At 59.9% G+C, this 14,547-nt stretch overlaps 1 protein-coding gene across 1 annotated transcript; it reads left to right on the plus strand.

Annotated features, from left to right (window-relative positions):
- Positions 1-311: 311 nt before the first annotated feature.
- Positions 312-1,768, plus strand: TTLL2 (tubulin tyrosine ligase like 2). Its single transcript, XM_044234738.1, is given in 8 exon segments — positions 312-661; positions 663-712; positions 715-1,020; positions 1,023-1,329; positions 1,331-1,527; positions 1,530-1,630; positions 1,633-1,694; positions 1,696-1,768. Coding segments are annotated over 8 exon segments (1,446 nt in total).
- Positions 1,769-14,547: the final 12,779 nt, after the last annotated feature.

A 14,547-nucleotide genomic window follows, 5' to 3' on the forward strand; every position in this document is an offset into this window, starting at 1 on the left:
GGACCAGAGCAGGGCGGCCCTCAGGAGTAGCGGCGGTCGGAGCTGCCCACACTCGGAACAGGTCTCTATGAGGACGAAGTAGGCAGGTGACGTCTGGACAGACGGAACGCACAGGGAGGGCGGGTCTGTTTCCACAGGGGTAGCCGAGATGCGGGCATCCGGTGAGACTGTCTGGCGTGTGGGAAAGGCACAGACCCAACGGTGGGCCGTGGGACATGGAGTCTTTATGGAAAGCCCCCTCCAGGGCGACCCCCCACCCACCTGCTAACGTGGTCCTGATTCTCGGTTTCTAGAAAAGGACACCGTACTTCATGGCAGAGGACAGAGCTCCAGGACCCGCCGGGAAGCCGCGGGTGGTGCAGAGCGTCCTGCTGGAGCGGGGGTGGGAGAAGTTCGAGCAGGGAGGGCAGGACGGGGAAGACTGGAACCTGTACTGGAGGGCCTCCGCCTTCCACATGGCCGAGCACGCCAACATCACACCCTGGCAACGTCTCAACCACCACCCGGGCACCACCAGGCTCACCAGGAAGGACCACCTGGCCAGACACCTGCGGCACATGAGGAAGACGTACGGCGCGGCCCTGGATGAGATCACCCCTCTGACGTTCATGATGCACAAGGACTGCAGCAAGTTCGTGGCCGAGTACTTCAGGGAGAAGCCCGGGGCGGCCGCGGAGCTGCTGGATCTGCAAGCCGGCAGGGCGCTCCCGCGGGAGGGCATCCTCCTCTTCAGGGACATCAAAGACTTAGTCTTCGACGACACCTACGTCGTGCAGAAATACATCTGCCACCCTCTGCTCGTGGGCAGGTACAAATGCGACCTCCGCGTCTCCGCGTGTGTCACCGGCTTTCAGCCTCTGACCATTTACCTCTACCAGGAGGGGTCAGCGCGGTTCGCCACGGAGAAGTTCGACCTCGGGAGCCTGCGGAACAGCCACGCGCATCTGACCAACAGCAGCATCGGTAAGTGCGGGGCCTCGTCCGTGAAGGTCAGGGAAGTGGTCGGCCATGGCTGCAAGTGGGCCTGAGCAGGTTCTCCTCCTTCCTCCGCAGCTGGGACGTGGACGACCCGCTCCTGTGGCAGATCAGCCACGTGGAGATTCTCCCGGTGCTGCCCATTGCGCCCTCGGTGCCCGTCGCCACCAACTGCTCTGAGCTCTTTAGCTTTGATATTTTGGTCGACAACAACTTGAAACCGTGGCTTCTGGAGGTCAGCTTCAGCCCCGCCCTGTCCATAGACTGCTCAGCGGACACATCCGTGAAGAGGAAACTTATGCATGACACCATGGAGCTGATTTACTTACGCGGTCGAAGAAACGTGAGGGCAGAACGGCAAGCTGCACGCAGGCGGACTCAGCAAGCCTGGCAGTGTGCGCCCCTCGGAGTCCGTCTTCCAGCGGACGGGTAGAACTTTGAAGGATGAATCTGCTGTGAAGAAAGCCCTAAAAATATGCCCTGAAAATAAACATGCGTCCCAGCCGAGGGAAATGGCAAGCGGGCAGAAGGACCTGCTCCTGTCCACAAAAGAACCCCCAGGACGAAGCCAGAGCTAACGTGTAGACACTCGACCTCTCATAAGACACTCCTTCCGTTCATGTCGCTCATTCAGTCGTGCGTGGGCCAGACCAGCATGTCCCCTGCGTCCCCTCGGACAGCAGCAGGGTGCCGGGTCTCCAGGCACGGAATTTTGTGCTCATTTCCTTTCAATGAAGCGACTTTCGGAGCATCTAGGAACGGATTAAATGTCAGAAGAATAATCCAAGAATAATCCAATTCATGAGCTCCGGAAACTCATGAAGAGCAGCATCCCCATGTGGTGGACACGGAAGCAAAAAGAAGGTGACGGGCTTTGAGAGAAACCAGGGATCCCTTCACCAGGGACAGCAATGACTCAGCCCTACACCTCCGCGCTCAGCACATCGACCTCCTCCCTGGGGCCCCCGATGGGGGTGTGTGTGGAAATAGGAGGTCTCGGCAAAGTCAGACACATGCGGGCAGTGATTAAGTTATGTGATATGACTGGGTTATTTGGTCCGGTTTCTTGGGAGACGACAACCCTGCCTCTTGCTTGCACGTGGAAACGCGTCACCTCAATTACACTATGCACTTGTGTAAACATGGAAACAAGATTATTACAATATTTTTTAAGGACTCTTATGTGAAAACAGTACCATAAAAGGGTCAAGCCTTAACTTTCTTGTATTTTAACACGCCATTCTTTGTTCAAAATTGTTTTGTCAACTTAATGATGAAACAGTCGTCTGGGGTGAGGCCAATTGCTGAAAACCTCCCCCCAAAATACCCAAACAACTCTGTCATTCCTCAGTCCCGGGCCCTAACTAGACACTGTGCCACGTAGCTTCCCACTGAGGACACCCATTGACCACACCCAGAAGGTGGCCGCCTCTCGGTTGGTCCCCTCGCTGAGCGGTCACCATCCTGCATGCGTCCCAGACGCACCACGTTACCTCTCCTGCCTCAGAAGGAAGCAGTGACGCGTCCTAAGACACAACATTGCAGCATTGACTTGAAAACTTCTTGCCGAGTGAAAAAAATCCAGACTCCAGAGGCCACATGTGGTAGACTTTCCTTTACAGGGAACGCCGGGGGTCGGGACCCACAGACACAGAACACAGACCGGTGTTTGCAGGGCCCGGGGGGTGGGGTGGGCAAGGGAGCGACTGTGAGTGCGTAGGGGGTTTCCTTTCGGAAGACAAGAATGTTCTGGAGATGGTGTGCAACACGGAGTGCCGAGGTCACTCGTGGTAGGCTTCACGTTGAGCTCGCGTTACCGCAATCACAGGTTAGAGCAGAACGAGCTAAGTCGGGCTAAGTCGGGCTGGCTGGACTAGAGACCGGGCACGCGGGACGCGGCAGGTAACAGAACGCGGGAGGGACCAGCATAGGATTACGAGCTGGAATCACAGCTGCGGCGCCCTCCGTGGCTAACGAAATTTGAGCGCTTGACCGCCCTGGTTCAGAAAAAAGGGGAGACAGAATTCAGCAGTCTTGACGCACGGCCCACATGCTCACTGTGTCCCTGGCCCGGCTCCCGGCGTGACAACACTTACGTGCTCCCAGCCTCGGTCCAGGAAGGGCTGAAGGGAACGGGGGGAGCATGAGTGAACCACGATTGTTTAGATCTTTCGTAGGAGATTCCGCTTACAGTATTTGGCAAGAACGGGTTCTTTCTACAAATGGTGAGGCGTGCTCCAAGACCAGACCAGGAGGCTGGCATCACTGGAAAACCTCCGTGTCTTCGGATACTCTCCTTCACCACGAGCCAGGAGTTACGACCCCACCAGGAGGACGAGCGCGGCAGAGAGGCATGAAGCGTGTGCTGTAAGGAAAGATGGTTTTACGGCAAGAGCCTTGGGCCATCTGTCAGGGAAAACATGCAAAGTCTGGGAAGTGTCTCTCTTAAATGGCAAAAGGTGAGTCAATTAAACCAAAATCATGGTGGGTTAATGCAAGCTTCAAACGCGCCAGGAACCTGTATGGGCGCGGAATTCGCATGCCGGGACGCAGCTGTGGGAGGGACGTGGAGGGACACACAAACGCAGTCTTCTCGGGCAGAAAGGTCCAAACTCCACAGACCGGAGACTTCCAGGAGACGTGGGAGCTCTTCAAGGGAAGGCCCGGACTTGCGTTGGGGGAAAATGGAACAGGCTGCGCACCTCGTCCTTTCACGAAGTACAGCTGAAGACTCGGCACAAACAGAGCAACGTACGGGGTCGCTGAGGGGAGAAGGCAGTGCCTCCTGGGGCCCCAAGAAAAACAGTGTTGGGTTTTCTGGCTTCGGGGATTTGGGTGTTTTGAGTTTGTTTGTTTGTTGGCCTCATACGCACGCGGGGGCTGAGGGGCTGACAAGGCACACGGACACGAAGAACCCAGCCTCCTCTCCGAGCGAAGGACCCGGCACGCGGATGGGACCGCGAGCCCTGAGAACGCTCCCAGGGAGCGGGACCCTCCTGCCGCTGAAGGCGAGAGTCTCGCGTCATTTCCAAACTGGGTCCCATCTCCCCTGCACTCCGGGTTGGACGAAACCAACAGCAGGGCCACAGGAAGTCAGGATGGAATCTTCGGGAAGGAATGGGGAAGGACGCGTGGTCCAGGAACACTGGGGTCACCCTGGGCCACAAGGCTTGTGGGTGTGGGGGGGACGCCCCCCGAGTGGGTGGAGCCTGAGCCCGAAAGTGCGGGTGGCAGGGATAGGCGGGCGGCAGGTGCACAGCGGCCCGCGGGCAGGAGACAGACCCAGCGGGGCACAGCCGGGCTGCAGCGGCCACCCTCGTGGGCATGCAGGGGTCCGGCAGACACAGGGGGGAGGAGGGCAGCCCCCCGCGTGGTGTCTTCCAAACCTGCCCTTTGAGACCCCTCCCATCTGTCGCGCAGACTCACCCTGTCCATCTGCAGATGTGTGCGATGACGGCATGCCCTCCCACCCGGGGAAGCTCGGCTTGGGCGTCTCCGCACCCCTGCAGGGTGCACCCGTCAGGAAGGGGCGGTGGGAGGTAAGCCACATCCCCGTGCCCTCTGCCAAGATGCTGATGTGCCCAAGTAGGCTGCCATCTGCAGTCACTGTCCAGTCCAGTCCCTGCTGGGGCTGGTGTCTGCGGGGCCTCTTCGGAGGGGACGATGCATTAGACGGGGTAGCGGAGGGGTGGAGGAGGGTTACTGGCTCAGGTGGGAAGGGACGGGCCGCTGTGTTCCCTGCTGGACGCCACCGTCCCCTGGCTCGGCTGTGACATCAGTCTGACATCTCATCTCAGCATCAGAGGCTAAAGAGAGACCTTCTCTCTCTCTCTGAAAACTCCAGGGACAACCCTGGCCCACGTTGCCCACGATGACAGCGCAGGCCTAGGTCCCATGGGTATCCTTAATCCCAGAGAATGGGGGTTCAGATTCACCCCTGCGGGCTCCCAGAGCCCCCGGAGAGCAGGAGGAAGACTTTCCTTGAGGAAAGCAGGAGGTACAGTTCTCGGAAGAAGGGGTGCTCGGCAGACGCAGGCACGGTTTGCCGTGAAAATGGACGGGGGTCGTCCCTGAGGCCTCGATGCCACCTGAGGCCGCGCAGGCGGATACTGGAAGTTGGGCAGCATCTGCCGCGGGAGAAAGTTATAAACGCACCGGCCTAGGATTCCACCCTCGGTCCGGACACGACAGAAGCAAGAGCACAGACCAGCAGCGGCTGGCAGCACCAGCGAGGGCTCCACAAGTGGAGCCTGGAACGTTCAGGACCCTCCCATCTCGTGGGCTCCCCACCACATTCACCCACAGCCACTCCCCGAGGACAGCACTGGGCTTCAGGACCCTTGTCCCCTCAGAGGAGGAGGAGCCCCGCAGACGCCCCTCCCCGGGAGTGTGAGTGTGTGGGGAGCTCGGAGCCGGGCCTTCCCAGCCATCGGTCTGTCGGGAAGGGTGCCTGTCCGCCCCGGGCAGCTGTGCAGGACTGATCAGTGCCTTCATGGGGGTGAGCGGACATTCCTGAGACCTGCACAGTCACCTCCTGTCCCACTTATGAGCTAGTAAATTACAAGGGAGTCTGGTGGTGAGGGTCCTGGGCAGTGGGGCTGGCCCAGAGTTGGGGGGAGCTGGCTCTGTGCACCGCCACAGTCGCTGGCCATGGGGGTCACAGCCATGGGGCCTGGCCACGGGGCCCCTGGCTATGGTGCGCTCCTGCCTTGCAGAAGCACGGAAGGGCTCCGAAGCCCACACAAGCAGACGGCACCCAGGTTGAACAAGCAAAGGGCGCCCGAGCTTTCCAAGGGCAGACAGGGAGAGGTCGGGGGCCGGCCTGTGCGGTGGGGGGAACGCAGGTGTGATGAGGGGCGTGTCCCCCTCCCCCTCCCCAGCGCAGCGTCCCAGAATAGAGCACATGACTCACCAGCAAGAAATTTAAGTTCCAAAATAACTCAAATATTATTGTCATTAAAAATCTGACTTGGGGTCGGTTTGGTGACTGTTCTGTCAAGCCTGTACTTCCTGCAAAAGCTGGACCCCGTCAAGGCTGACGGGGACTTCTTTCAGGTTCGTAAAGAGGTTTCTGTTTTATTTTGTTTTTCCAAGCATTTTCACGCAGGTCTCTGCTGACTGACGTCCGGAGAGCCGGAAGGTGCCCAGGCGGCAGCACAGACCCAGGCCCCCAGTGCTCCCGGGCGGGGTTCCCAGGCCGCGTGAGGCCACCTCCCTCAGCCGGGGGCTGCGACCCAACATTCCCACTAGAACTTTCAGTATCTGTCTTGCCTCTAATTTAACCAAATCCCTCCCTGTCAGTTTTTCTTTAAAAAATAAATAAATGTATAAATCCAAACCAGGAAACAAATTTGCCGCGATCGCATTTCTAATAGCCGTGCTGGTGCCTCGTTTTTCATTCCTCGTGTCTCGGGCCTGGAAACACGCACCGTCGACAGACTGCACGGTTCGGGGGGGACCTGCCTGGCGTCTTCAGGTGCTGAGGGAAGTGTCTCAGGAGGGAGTGTTCTTGCTCCTGAGCGCCCTGGGGTGACGTGAGCCGAGCAGAGGAGGACAGCTATCATGTGGGGTCACTGTGTGCGGAACATCAGGAACAGTGTGGAGGACCAGGGGGACAGGAGCGGAGACGGAGGGGGAAGTCAGAGAGGGAGACGACCCATGAGAGGCTCCTCATCATAGGGAACAGATTCAGGGGGGCTGGGAGGGAGGTTGGGGGATGGGGCAGCTGGGGGCGCGCGTTCAGGAGGCGCAGATGAGCACGGGGTGTCCGACAAACCGAAGAGTCACTGAACACCACATCTGAACCTGACGCTGCGCCATATGCTGGCTAATTGAATTAAACTTTAAAAATGAAAGATTGTAGTAAAAATAAACTCCGCGGGGCACATCCGTGGAGAAAGTCGCCGGGAGAGGAGACAGGTTCGGGGCGATGGGTCCGTGCAGGGCTGCAAGTGACAGGCTCCGTGACGTCCAGGTGTGCGTGAGCCCGAGACAGGCCGAGGGGTGTTTCGGCCGTGCTGTGTGTCGTCGAGTCCCGGGCTGTCACGAGGGGACGGTGGGCTCTGGGCGGGACCCGCTGCCGGGAAGACAGCACCCAGCATCCTGCCAGCACACGGCGCCGTCGGCAGAAACCTAGCTGCCGGGGGCAGGGACCCCCCAGAGCTGCTCACTAGAGGCAGCTGACCGCCAAGCGAGGGACAGAACTAAGGACATTTTCGCTTCCTAAATTCGCCCCACGTCATCGGAAACTTTCGCACAGAGAGAACGCTGCTGGGTGATATCCGCGGGAGGCAGCGGTGTCCCCCAGAGACGTCTGTACCCTAATCTGGGGGCCTGTGCGGATGTCACTCACGCAGCAAAGGGCTGGTAACGGGAGCAGGATCAGGGAGATGTGACCATTCTGCATCACTGGCTCTGGGGGCAGAGGAAGGGCACCGCAGCCCAGGACAGGCGGGCGGTAGCAGCTGGCGGAAGGAAGGGAGCCGGTCCTCCCCGAGAGCCCCCAGCTGGGACGCGGCCCGGCCAGCCCACCTCAGGATCCCGACTTCCAAACTAGAAGCCACTGTGGGTAGAGATTTCTTTCGGCAACAGGAGACTAAGGGCTGAGTTCTAAATAAGAAAACACAGACCAACACAACACGGGCTAGCGCGGTTGTTTAAAGGAAGCATAAAAAACAAGGTCAGTTCATATAGCATAGGAGGCCGTCGGCTTGGTTCCCCACAGACCCCCAGTCTCTCCGGCTCAGGGTCACCGCCGGCTGATTGGCAGCCTGCGTACCTATGAGAGCGCACACATCCCCGAAGCCCAGGTGGGGGTCCCCGTGGCACAGGTGTGGGTCCCTGCAGCACAGGTGTGGGTCCCTGAGGCACAGGTGTGGGTCACCAAGGCACAGCTGTGGGTCCCTACTGTACGGCATGCACAGAGCTCGGGGCCACAGACAGGACCGGAGGGATAGACACATCCCCTTCCTCCACAAACCTGGCCCATGGTATTTTGGGAAACACCCTCGTGGATAAAGGGACTGTTTAAGGTCCAGCAGCACAACAAATTTTGTTTGGGAAAAGCCGTAAACATCCACGACCTTAAGAAGAAACATCGGTTGAGGCTCTGAGCGGAGGTACCAGCCGCCGGTGGGCTCCACCCGGATCCCAAGCTCTGAGCACCCCTGCTCTCCCGACTGTCTTTAAACTCTGCTGCCCTCGGGGCACCCGGGAGGCTCAGTCAGTGAAGCATCTGACTGCGGCTCAGGTGATGATTTTGGGGTCCTGGGATTGAGCCCTCCTCAGGCTCCCCACTCAGCAGAGTCTGCTTCTCCCTCTCCCTCTGCCCCTCCCCCTGCTTGTGCTCACTCTCTCTTTCTCAAATAAATAAACAAAATTTTTAAAAGACAAAATGAGTAGACTAACAATTCTGGGAAGGCATGAAAATTAACTACGGACTAGTGAAAACATAATCCAGGCTGAATGATTGGTCCAAGGTGTGAGCGTGTAAAATGGTCATTAAGCATCGGGTTTTGTCTTTTGCGTGAGGTGTTTATTCTAAAGCACCAGCCGCACTGAACCTACAAAGGAAAGTTTAGTTATTTAAGGATGTCTAATCTAATTAGCACCGATCTTCAAATGCTCAGGAAAAAGTCATTTCAAAGCTACATTGGATAAACTGGGCATTAAACAGTGCTAATTGTTGCGACTGTGGCCGTCCCCGTTCAAAGTGCCTCTGATTTTCAGAACCAACGACAATCAGACGTATGATGACCGTGTCCTGTTATGGACCCGCTCGCTTACACCAGAACTAACTTCGGAAGCCTCCAGGCCCTCTCCTCACCGTCACGGAGAGGGGCCTCAAAGATGTAGGAGACCTGATGTCCCCCCAACTTGCTCCAGGCCCCTTGAGAGGGACACAGTAAGTAGGTGGTGGGAACGCAGCTGGGGATGAGCCTGGGGACGAGGGGGCCAGGGGACTGGGGGGACCTGCCGGCCGGACGGGAGTGGGATCCACGGGGAGCTTTCTAGAGCAGAGGCGGCTGCGCAGGCCTGGGAAGGGGAAGGACAACAGGGGGGCTTGGGGGAGACAGGGCTGGTCCTCGGGAAGGGCCTTTCCCTGAGCTGTGCTGGGAGAGGGCACTGGCGGGGGGAGGGCAGAGGCAGGCAGGGCAGGTGGGCGGGAGCTGGCGTGCCACGCTCTGAACCCAGACCTTTTCTGTCCCGCCCGCCCTCAGACCACACGATCCGCGCCCAGCCTTGAGGAGGCGCGAGGAACGGGACTGGGGCACGATCCGACGGCTTCAGGTGCGGCTCGGGGTGTGCGGTCCTGAGCGTGTCCCGACGGCCAGCGCGCCCCAAGCCCCGCATGAATCATCGGCTCTGATTCCGGATCGCCGAGCGAGACCGCTCCGGAGCTGGGGACACGTCAGACGCCGCCGGACTGGCCCGTCGTCTGGGGCCCGAACGCGGTTCACCGACGAACACGAGCGTCCGTTTCCGCTCCCCGTCCCCGCACAGAAGCTCCGTTCTTTTCCCGCTCCCCAGCCGCCGTCCTGTTTGCTGCAGTGGAAATTCTCGGGATACGTCGATTCAAAATAAAACAATCGGCACGTTCTGTTCTTTCTCTCTTTCTTTCTTAAGACAAAGCAAAAGCAGCTTTTCCCTAACAGATTCGTTTCACCTGATAACTGACCAGTGGCAGGGCTGTGGTCCTCGGGAAGGAAGAGGCCTCTGTCCGGGGCAGCTGCCGGGGAGCGTCTCTGCTCTCCTCCGGAGCCGAGCGCGTGCTGTCCCTGGGTCACTTCAGACAGCGTCACCGGCGTCCCGACGGCCTCCGTAACGCGGCACGGGTGACACGGGTTGACATGGTTACGGCGACGGACGCAGGATGGCTCGCGTCCGGCAGAGCAGAGCAGGAGTGCGCACCGGAAACACAAACACAAATCCACGTTTCGCGACCAGATGGCTCCAGGAGGGACTCCTCCCCGGGGAGTCTCCGCGTGCGGACGAAGCCCGCTCGCGGCCGTCACGCTGCTGGTTTCTAGGCGGCCTGCAAACGGCACCATGAGGAGGTCACTGGTCGCTGTCGTGACCTTGAGAGGAGAAGATCCTGAGCCTCCGGAGGGGACTGCTGCCGGGCAGGGACGGCCCCGAGACCCACCATGCTGACCCGGGCCAGGCTCCCTGTAGGGGCTACAACTCTCTTCTTACCGACCCGGCAAGGTTGGGGGTTAGAGGTCACGGAGGGCGATCGGTCTGGCTGGGGTTTGTGGAGGGAGGGGAGTCGGGGTCTGCTCATCAGGGGGCCTGACGGGCCGCCCTGCTGACCCCCCATCCCGACACAGGGCAGCGCCGGCTCCTGAGAGGCGGACAGCGGCGGCCCTGCTAGGGCTCCTGGGACGCGCCCTCTGGTGAGTCCCCTGTCCCCCAGCTGGGGCCGATCGAAACACACGTCCCGACCAAGGAAGCCCGGGGTCTGTGGAGTCACAAATCCTGCATGACTTGGGGTGTCCTAAAGTTTCATCGCCATTTGGGGCCGTAAATAGACTATTAGTTTCTATGTCTGTTTCAGCAAAAACAAACAAACAAACAAACAAACAAACAAAAACAAAACCGTAATTGGGAAGTCACATATAACATTGGGTTTTGAGGGACGCCTGACGCCTTCTGGCCAGGACGACCTGGCACCGGATGCTCACGGTCCCAGAGGCGGACCGGGTTTCCTGGGAGCCCGTGCAGTACACGGTCCTGACGGCGCCGTCGGGGTATTCCCGCCGCGTGAACCCGGGCGTTTGGATCTCCCTCTGCCCGTTGCTGAGCAGGATGGTCCTGTCGCCGTTCCTGGGAGGGGAGAGGGAGCTGGGGAGGGAGCCGGCACGGTGGCGGGGACCAGAGTGTGGGAGGGGGACGGGGCGGTGCATCTGCTCCCGCCCTCCTGGGCTGGAAGCTTGACCTGGGGGAGAGGGAGGGGCTGCAGGGGAGTGAGGGGAGCACAAAGTACGATATTCCGGACAAGTGGCGCAGAGCTCACGCAGACTGCACGGTGGGGACACCTGGAAGTCCACCCCGATGTCCAGGAGGGCCTGTGGGGCCGCGGGCGGCTGGCTGGCTGGTGGGCACAGCCTCACGCCTCTCCCCTGCGCACGCAGGGCGTTGGAAGGTCGCGGGCTCTGGGAGCGCCGCCTCGGGGTGTGTCCCGCGGCTGCTCCCGTGGGCCTGCCTGCACCCGGGCTCCCACCGACACGAGCCGACAGGGCGTGCGCCGAAGGCCTCGGGTACTTCCAGGTGGCAGCACAAGCCTGGCCACGGTCAGCGAGGAGCACACAAGTCAGTGTTAGGATCCATGTGGGAACCAGATCAGGGTCATAGACAACACCGCAGGGTCAGTGACGGCATCTTCCATCCCCCCGTTTACGCAGACACCTACTCTTTCTCCCAAGTTAGCCGGAAGCAATGGCTGCCCGCACGCACCTGTCGTCGTACTGACCTTTCCACGGTGACGACCGTCCCGTCCGGAAACACCGTCTCCTCACGGCCGCCGCTCAGACGCCTCACGGTCCCGTCTGGATGCACGATCTCCTTCGAGCCATCGGGGTGGTATTTGTCTGTGGAATACACGTTTTTAGAAATGCCGCCCCTGCTCTCCGTGCTGCATCTCTCGCGGCTCCCACGTGTCCCCCAGGGACCCACGCCACAGAGCGCCGGTATTCAAGACGCGGTCTTGTGTCCTGCTCCGTCATTTTTTATGTGTAGTCCAGTGTCTTGCTCAGACTGAGCTCCTGCGTCTCCGTAGAAGACAAAATTTATGTTCTTCCAACTTTGCTCAAATCATCCCCTTGGCTGAAATGTTCCTTTCCTTCCGTTGCTCCCCAGGTCCTTCGAGATGGAAGGTCATTTGTCCATCCCGCACCGGGCAACCTTGGGCTTCTGAATGCCTCTGACCTTCACTCTTACCGTTTTGACCTGGGGCGTCAGACGAGATAGGGGTGAAGACCCAGGTCTTCCTCCGTGTGAGCCTCCAGAGGCAACGCTGACTTTCAACCTTGTGCAAGAGACAGACCCTGAGGGGCTCCCGGCTGGTTCAGTCGGTAGAGCGTGCAACTCTGGATCCCAGGGGTGTGAGTTCGAGCCCCACGCCAGGAGCGGAGCGTACTTAAAATAAACAGAACCTTCAAATGCGACGAGGCTCTCTGTCCGATGCCGAGACCCTGCTCTATCCCATGTTCCTACAGGACCAAAGGCAGGTTATAATGCACACACGTGGTGTAAATCACTATTCGCATGTGATTGTGAACTAAGGAAAGCTGTTAGACTTAACTGATTAGTTTCTGTTTTCTTTCTGAAAATACGCATGTGCTTTTGTCTGAACTGTTAGCAGTTGCCGGCAGACAAGAGGAAACACCAAACAGGAGAAAAACAAATCTTGCAACTGAGGGAGAATTCTACCCATTGAAATATTTTTTAGCAAAAAACTGTGAAAGCTTATTTTTCTGTGGTATATTGAGGGAATGCCCAGGACGACCTGGGGGGGGCTCTTCTTTGGAACGATTCTCCGGAGCCCCATGGACCCCAGGGAGCTCACGGACCCCCAGTGCCACTCTGAGCCCAAGCCTGCTGGTCCACGTGAATCCTACAAGAGCAAGCGCGTGACACACAATTGCACACATGAGACAGCAGGAGTGGAAAACGAGGCCTTTGACCGCTCTCCTGAAATGTCCGTCCCAGGGAGCAGGTCTGAGGGTGCAGACGCGCCTCCCAGGGCCGTGACGGGGCTTGGAGTTTCTACGGAGAGACTGAAGCGGTGCACACGCAAGGTCTTCATGGACCCGCCGAGACTCGGGGCTCCGAGGCTTGGGGACAGCGAGGAAACACAGGTCTACAAAGTGCCTCTCTCCCCAGGTGACCAGACCCCACATTGACGGGTCACTGACACGGTGTGCGGGAACCAGCCTGCGTCGTGTTCTATTGTCAAGAATTGGCGGAAGGTCACCGGAGACTTCCTTGTTCTTGTGTCCACCTCTGCGCGCACTTGCTAAGTCAGAGCCCAAACGACAGACTGTGAGGGTCCATCTGGGCATCGGCTGGAAAGAGCCTGCTTTGGGGCCCCTCGAGCCCCTGATGACAGTCTGTTTAGCGATGACCTTGACTCTCGGCGTGTGGCAGGTCAGACCCTCTGACAACACCACCACAGCCAAGTGTGATGCCTGATAAAACAGCACTGGAGACCCGTGTCGATGCGCTCACGCCCACGACAGAGGCCAGACCTTGCAGGGGCGGCCGAGAAGCAGACGGAGCGGACTAGAGCTGCCCCACTGTCCGGGCTGCCCTCGCAGGGGCTCCGCGGAATGCAGAGCTCATCCCTGCCTCCCGACGACACGCTCACGTCATGCCCCCCGGACAGGGACGAGGTAGGAAACATGCATGGCAAGACAAGGGCTCCAGGGAAAGTGTCCCGTTCCGAGCCCTGCGGGAATCTGGGGAGAGGGGACGCCCCAGACCCAGGAGCAAACCCAGAGGAGCCCAGGCTGGCAGCACCCTAGCGCCTCTGGAAGAAGCAAGCCCAGATCTCTCCCGGCTGACAGACCCCGACGGGGACCCGGGATGCACCACCACCAGCCCCCCGCCCCGCGCAAGCCGACAGCTGCGGCCACGGAAGTGGGGAGGGAGTGTGCCGCGGGGGGCACCGGCACGGGCTGGCCGCCAGCGCCCGAGTGGGACGTTGAAAACCAGGGAGAAGGGATATTAGCAAGAATGACGGGCCGGCCCCGCTCGGCCCAGGAGACGGGGAGGTGACGGTCAACAGCTCGCCCAGGATGCAGCAAACCCAGGAAAACGTGGTGTGAGGCGCGACGGGGAGTGGAGGGAGCAGCTGAGCCCCACACTCGTGACTGGGCTGGAGGGGCGGACGGTGCAGGAGGGTCATGCCGCGGTGGGCGACGGCTGACGGCGTTGCTGAACTCGGACGGGTGCCGGATGCGGCCGAGGGCACTCCGGTCCACCGCGCCACAAAGGGCTTCTAGACTCCTACGCCCACGCGTGAGCCGCGTGGAACGCGCTTGGAGGGCATCGAGTCTTCTCAGCTCGCCTTTCCGCAGGCCTCCTGTGACGGCGGGCGCCCTGCCTTTCGGAGGACGCGGGTCACTCACCCTGAGGCACACACCGTCCCCAGCACCGCGATGCGGTCCCATCCGCAGCCTCCCCGTCGCCACGGGCCGCGAGACACAGCGTCCCCCACGAGCAGCAAGAAAGAAGACAATTCACCGATGCGACAGGGGCCACAGGAAACCCTCCCCGCACCGAGAATGATTGCTTGTCCTGCTTTTGCTCCACATTCTCCAGCGAGGGCCCTTGGCGCAGAAGCCCGGGTCCCGTGCACCCCGGCGCCCCACTGCCACCTCCCCTCCGCTGCGCAGCCCCCACCCCTCCCCCGCCACGCTGGCCTCCATGATGCTCCTCAGACAGTTCCCTTGCTCCTCTCTCGCGCACGAATGCTCCTCCCTGGTAGGCAGGTAGCTCCCTCATCCTGCCTCCCCCGATCACCTCCTCAGGGAGGCCCTCCCAGATCACCCACAGAGAGAGGACCGGAAA

This window comes from Neovison vison, chromosome 1 (assembly GCF_020171115.1).
Source record: "Neovison vison isolate M4711 chromosome 1, ASM_NN_V1, whole genome shotgun sequence".
Lineage (NCBI taxonomy): Eukaryota > Metazoa > Chordata > Mammalia > Carnivora > Mustelidae > Neogale > Neogale vison.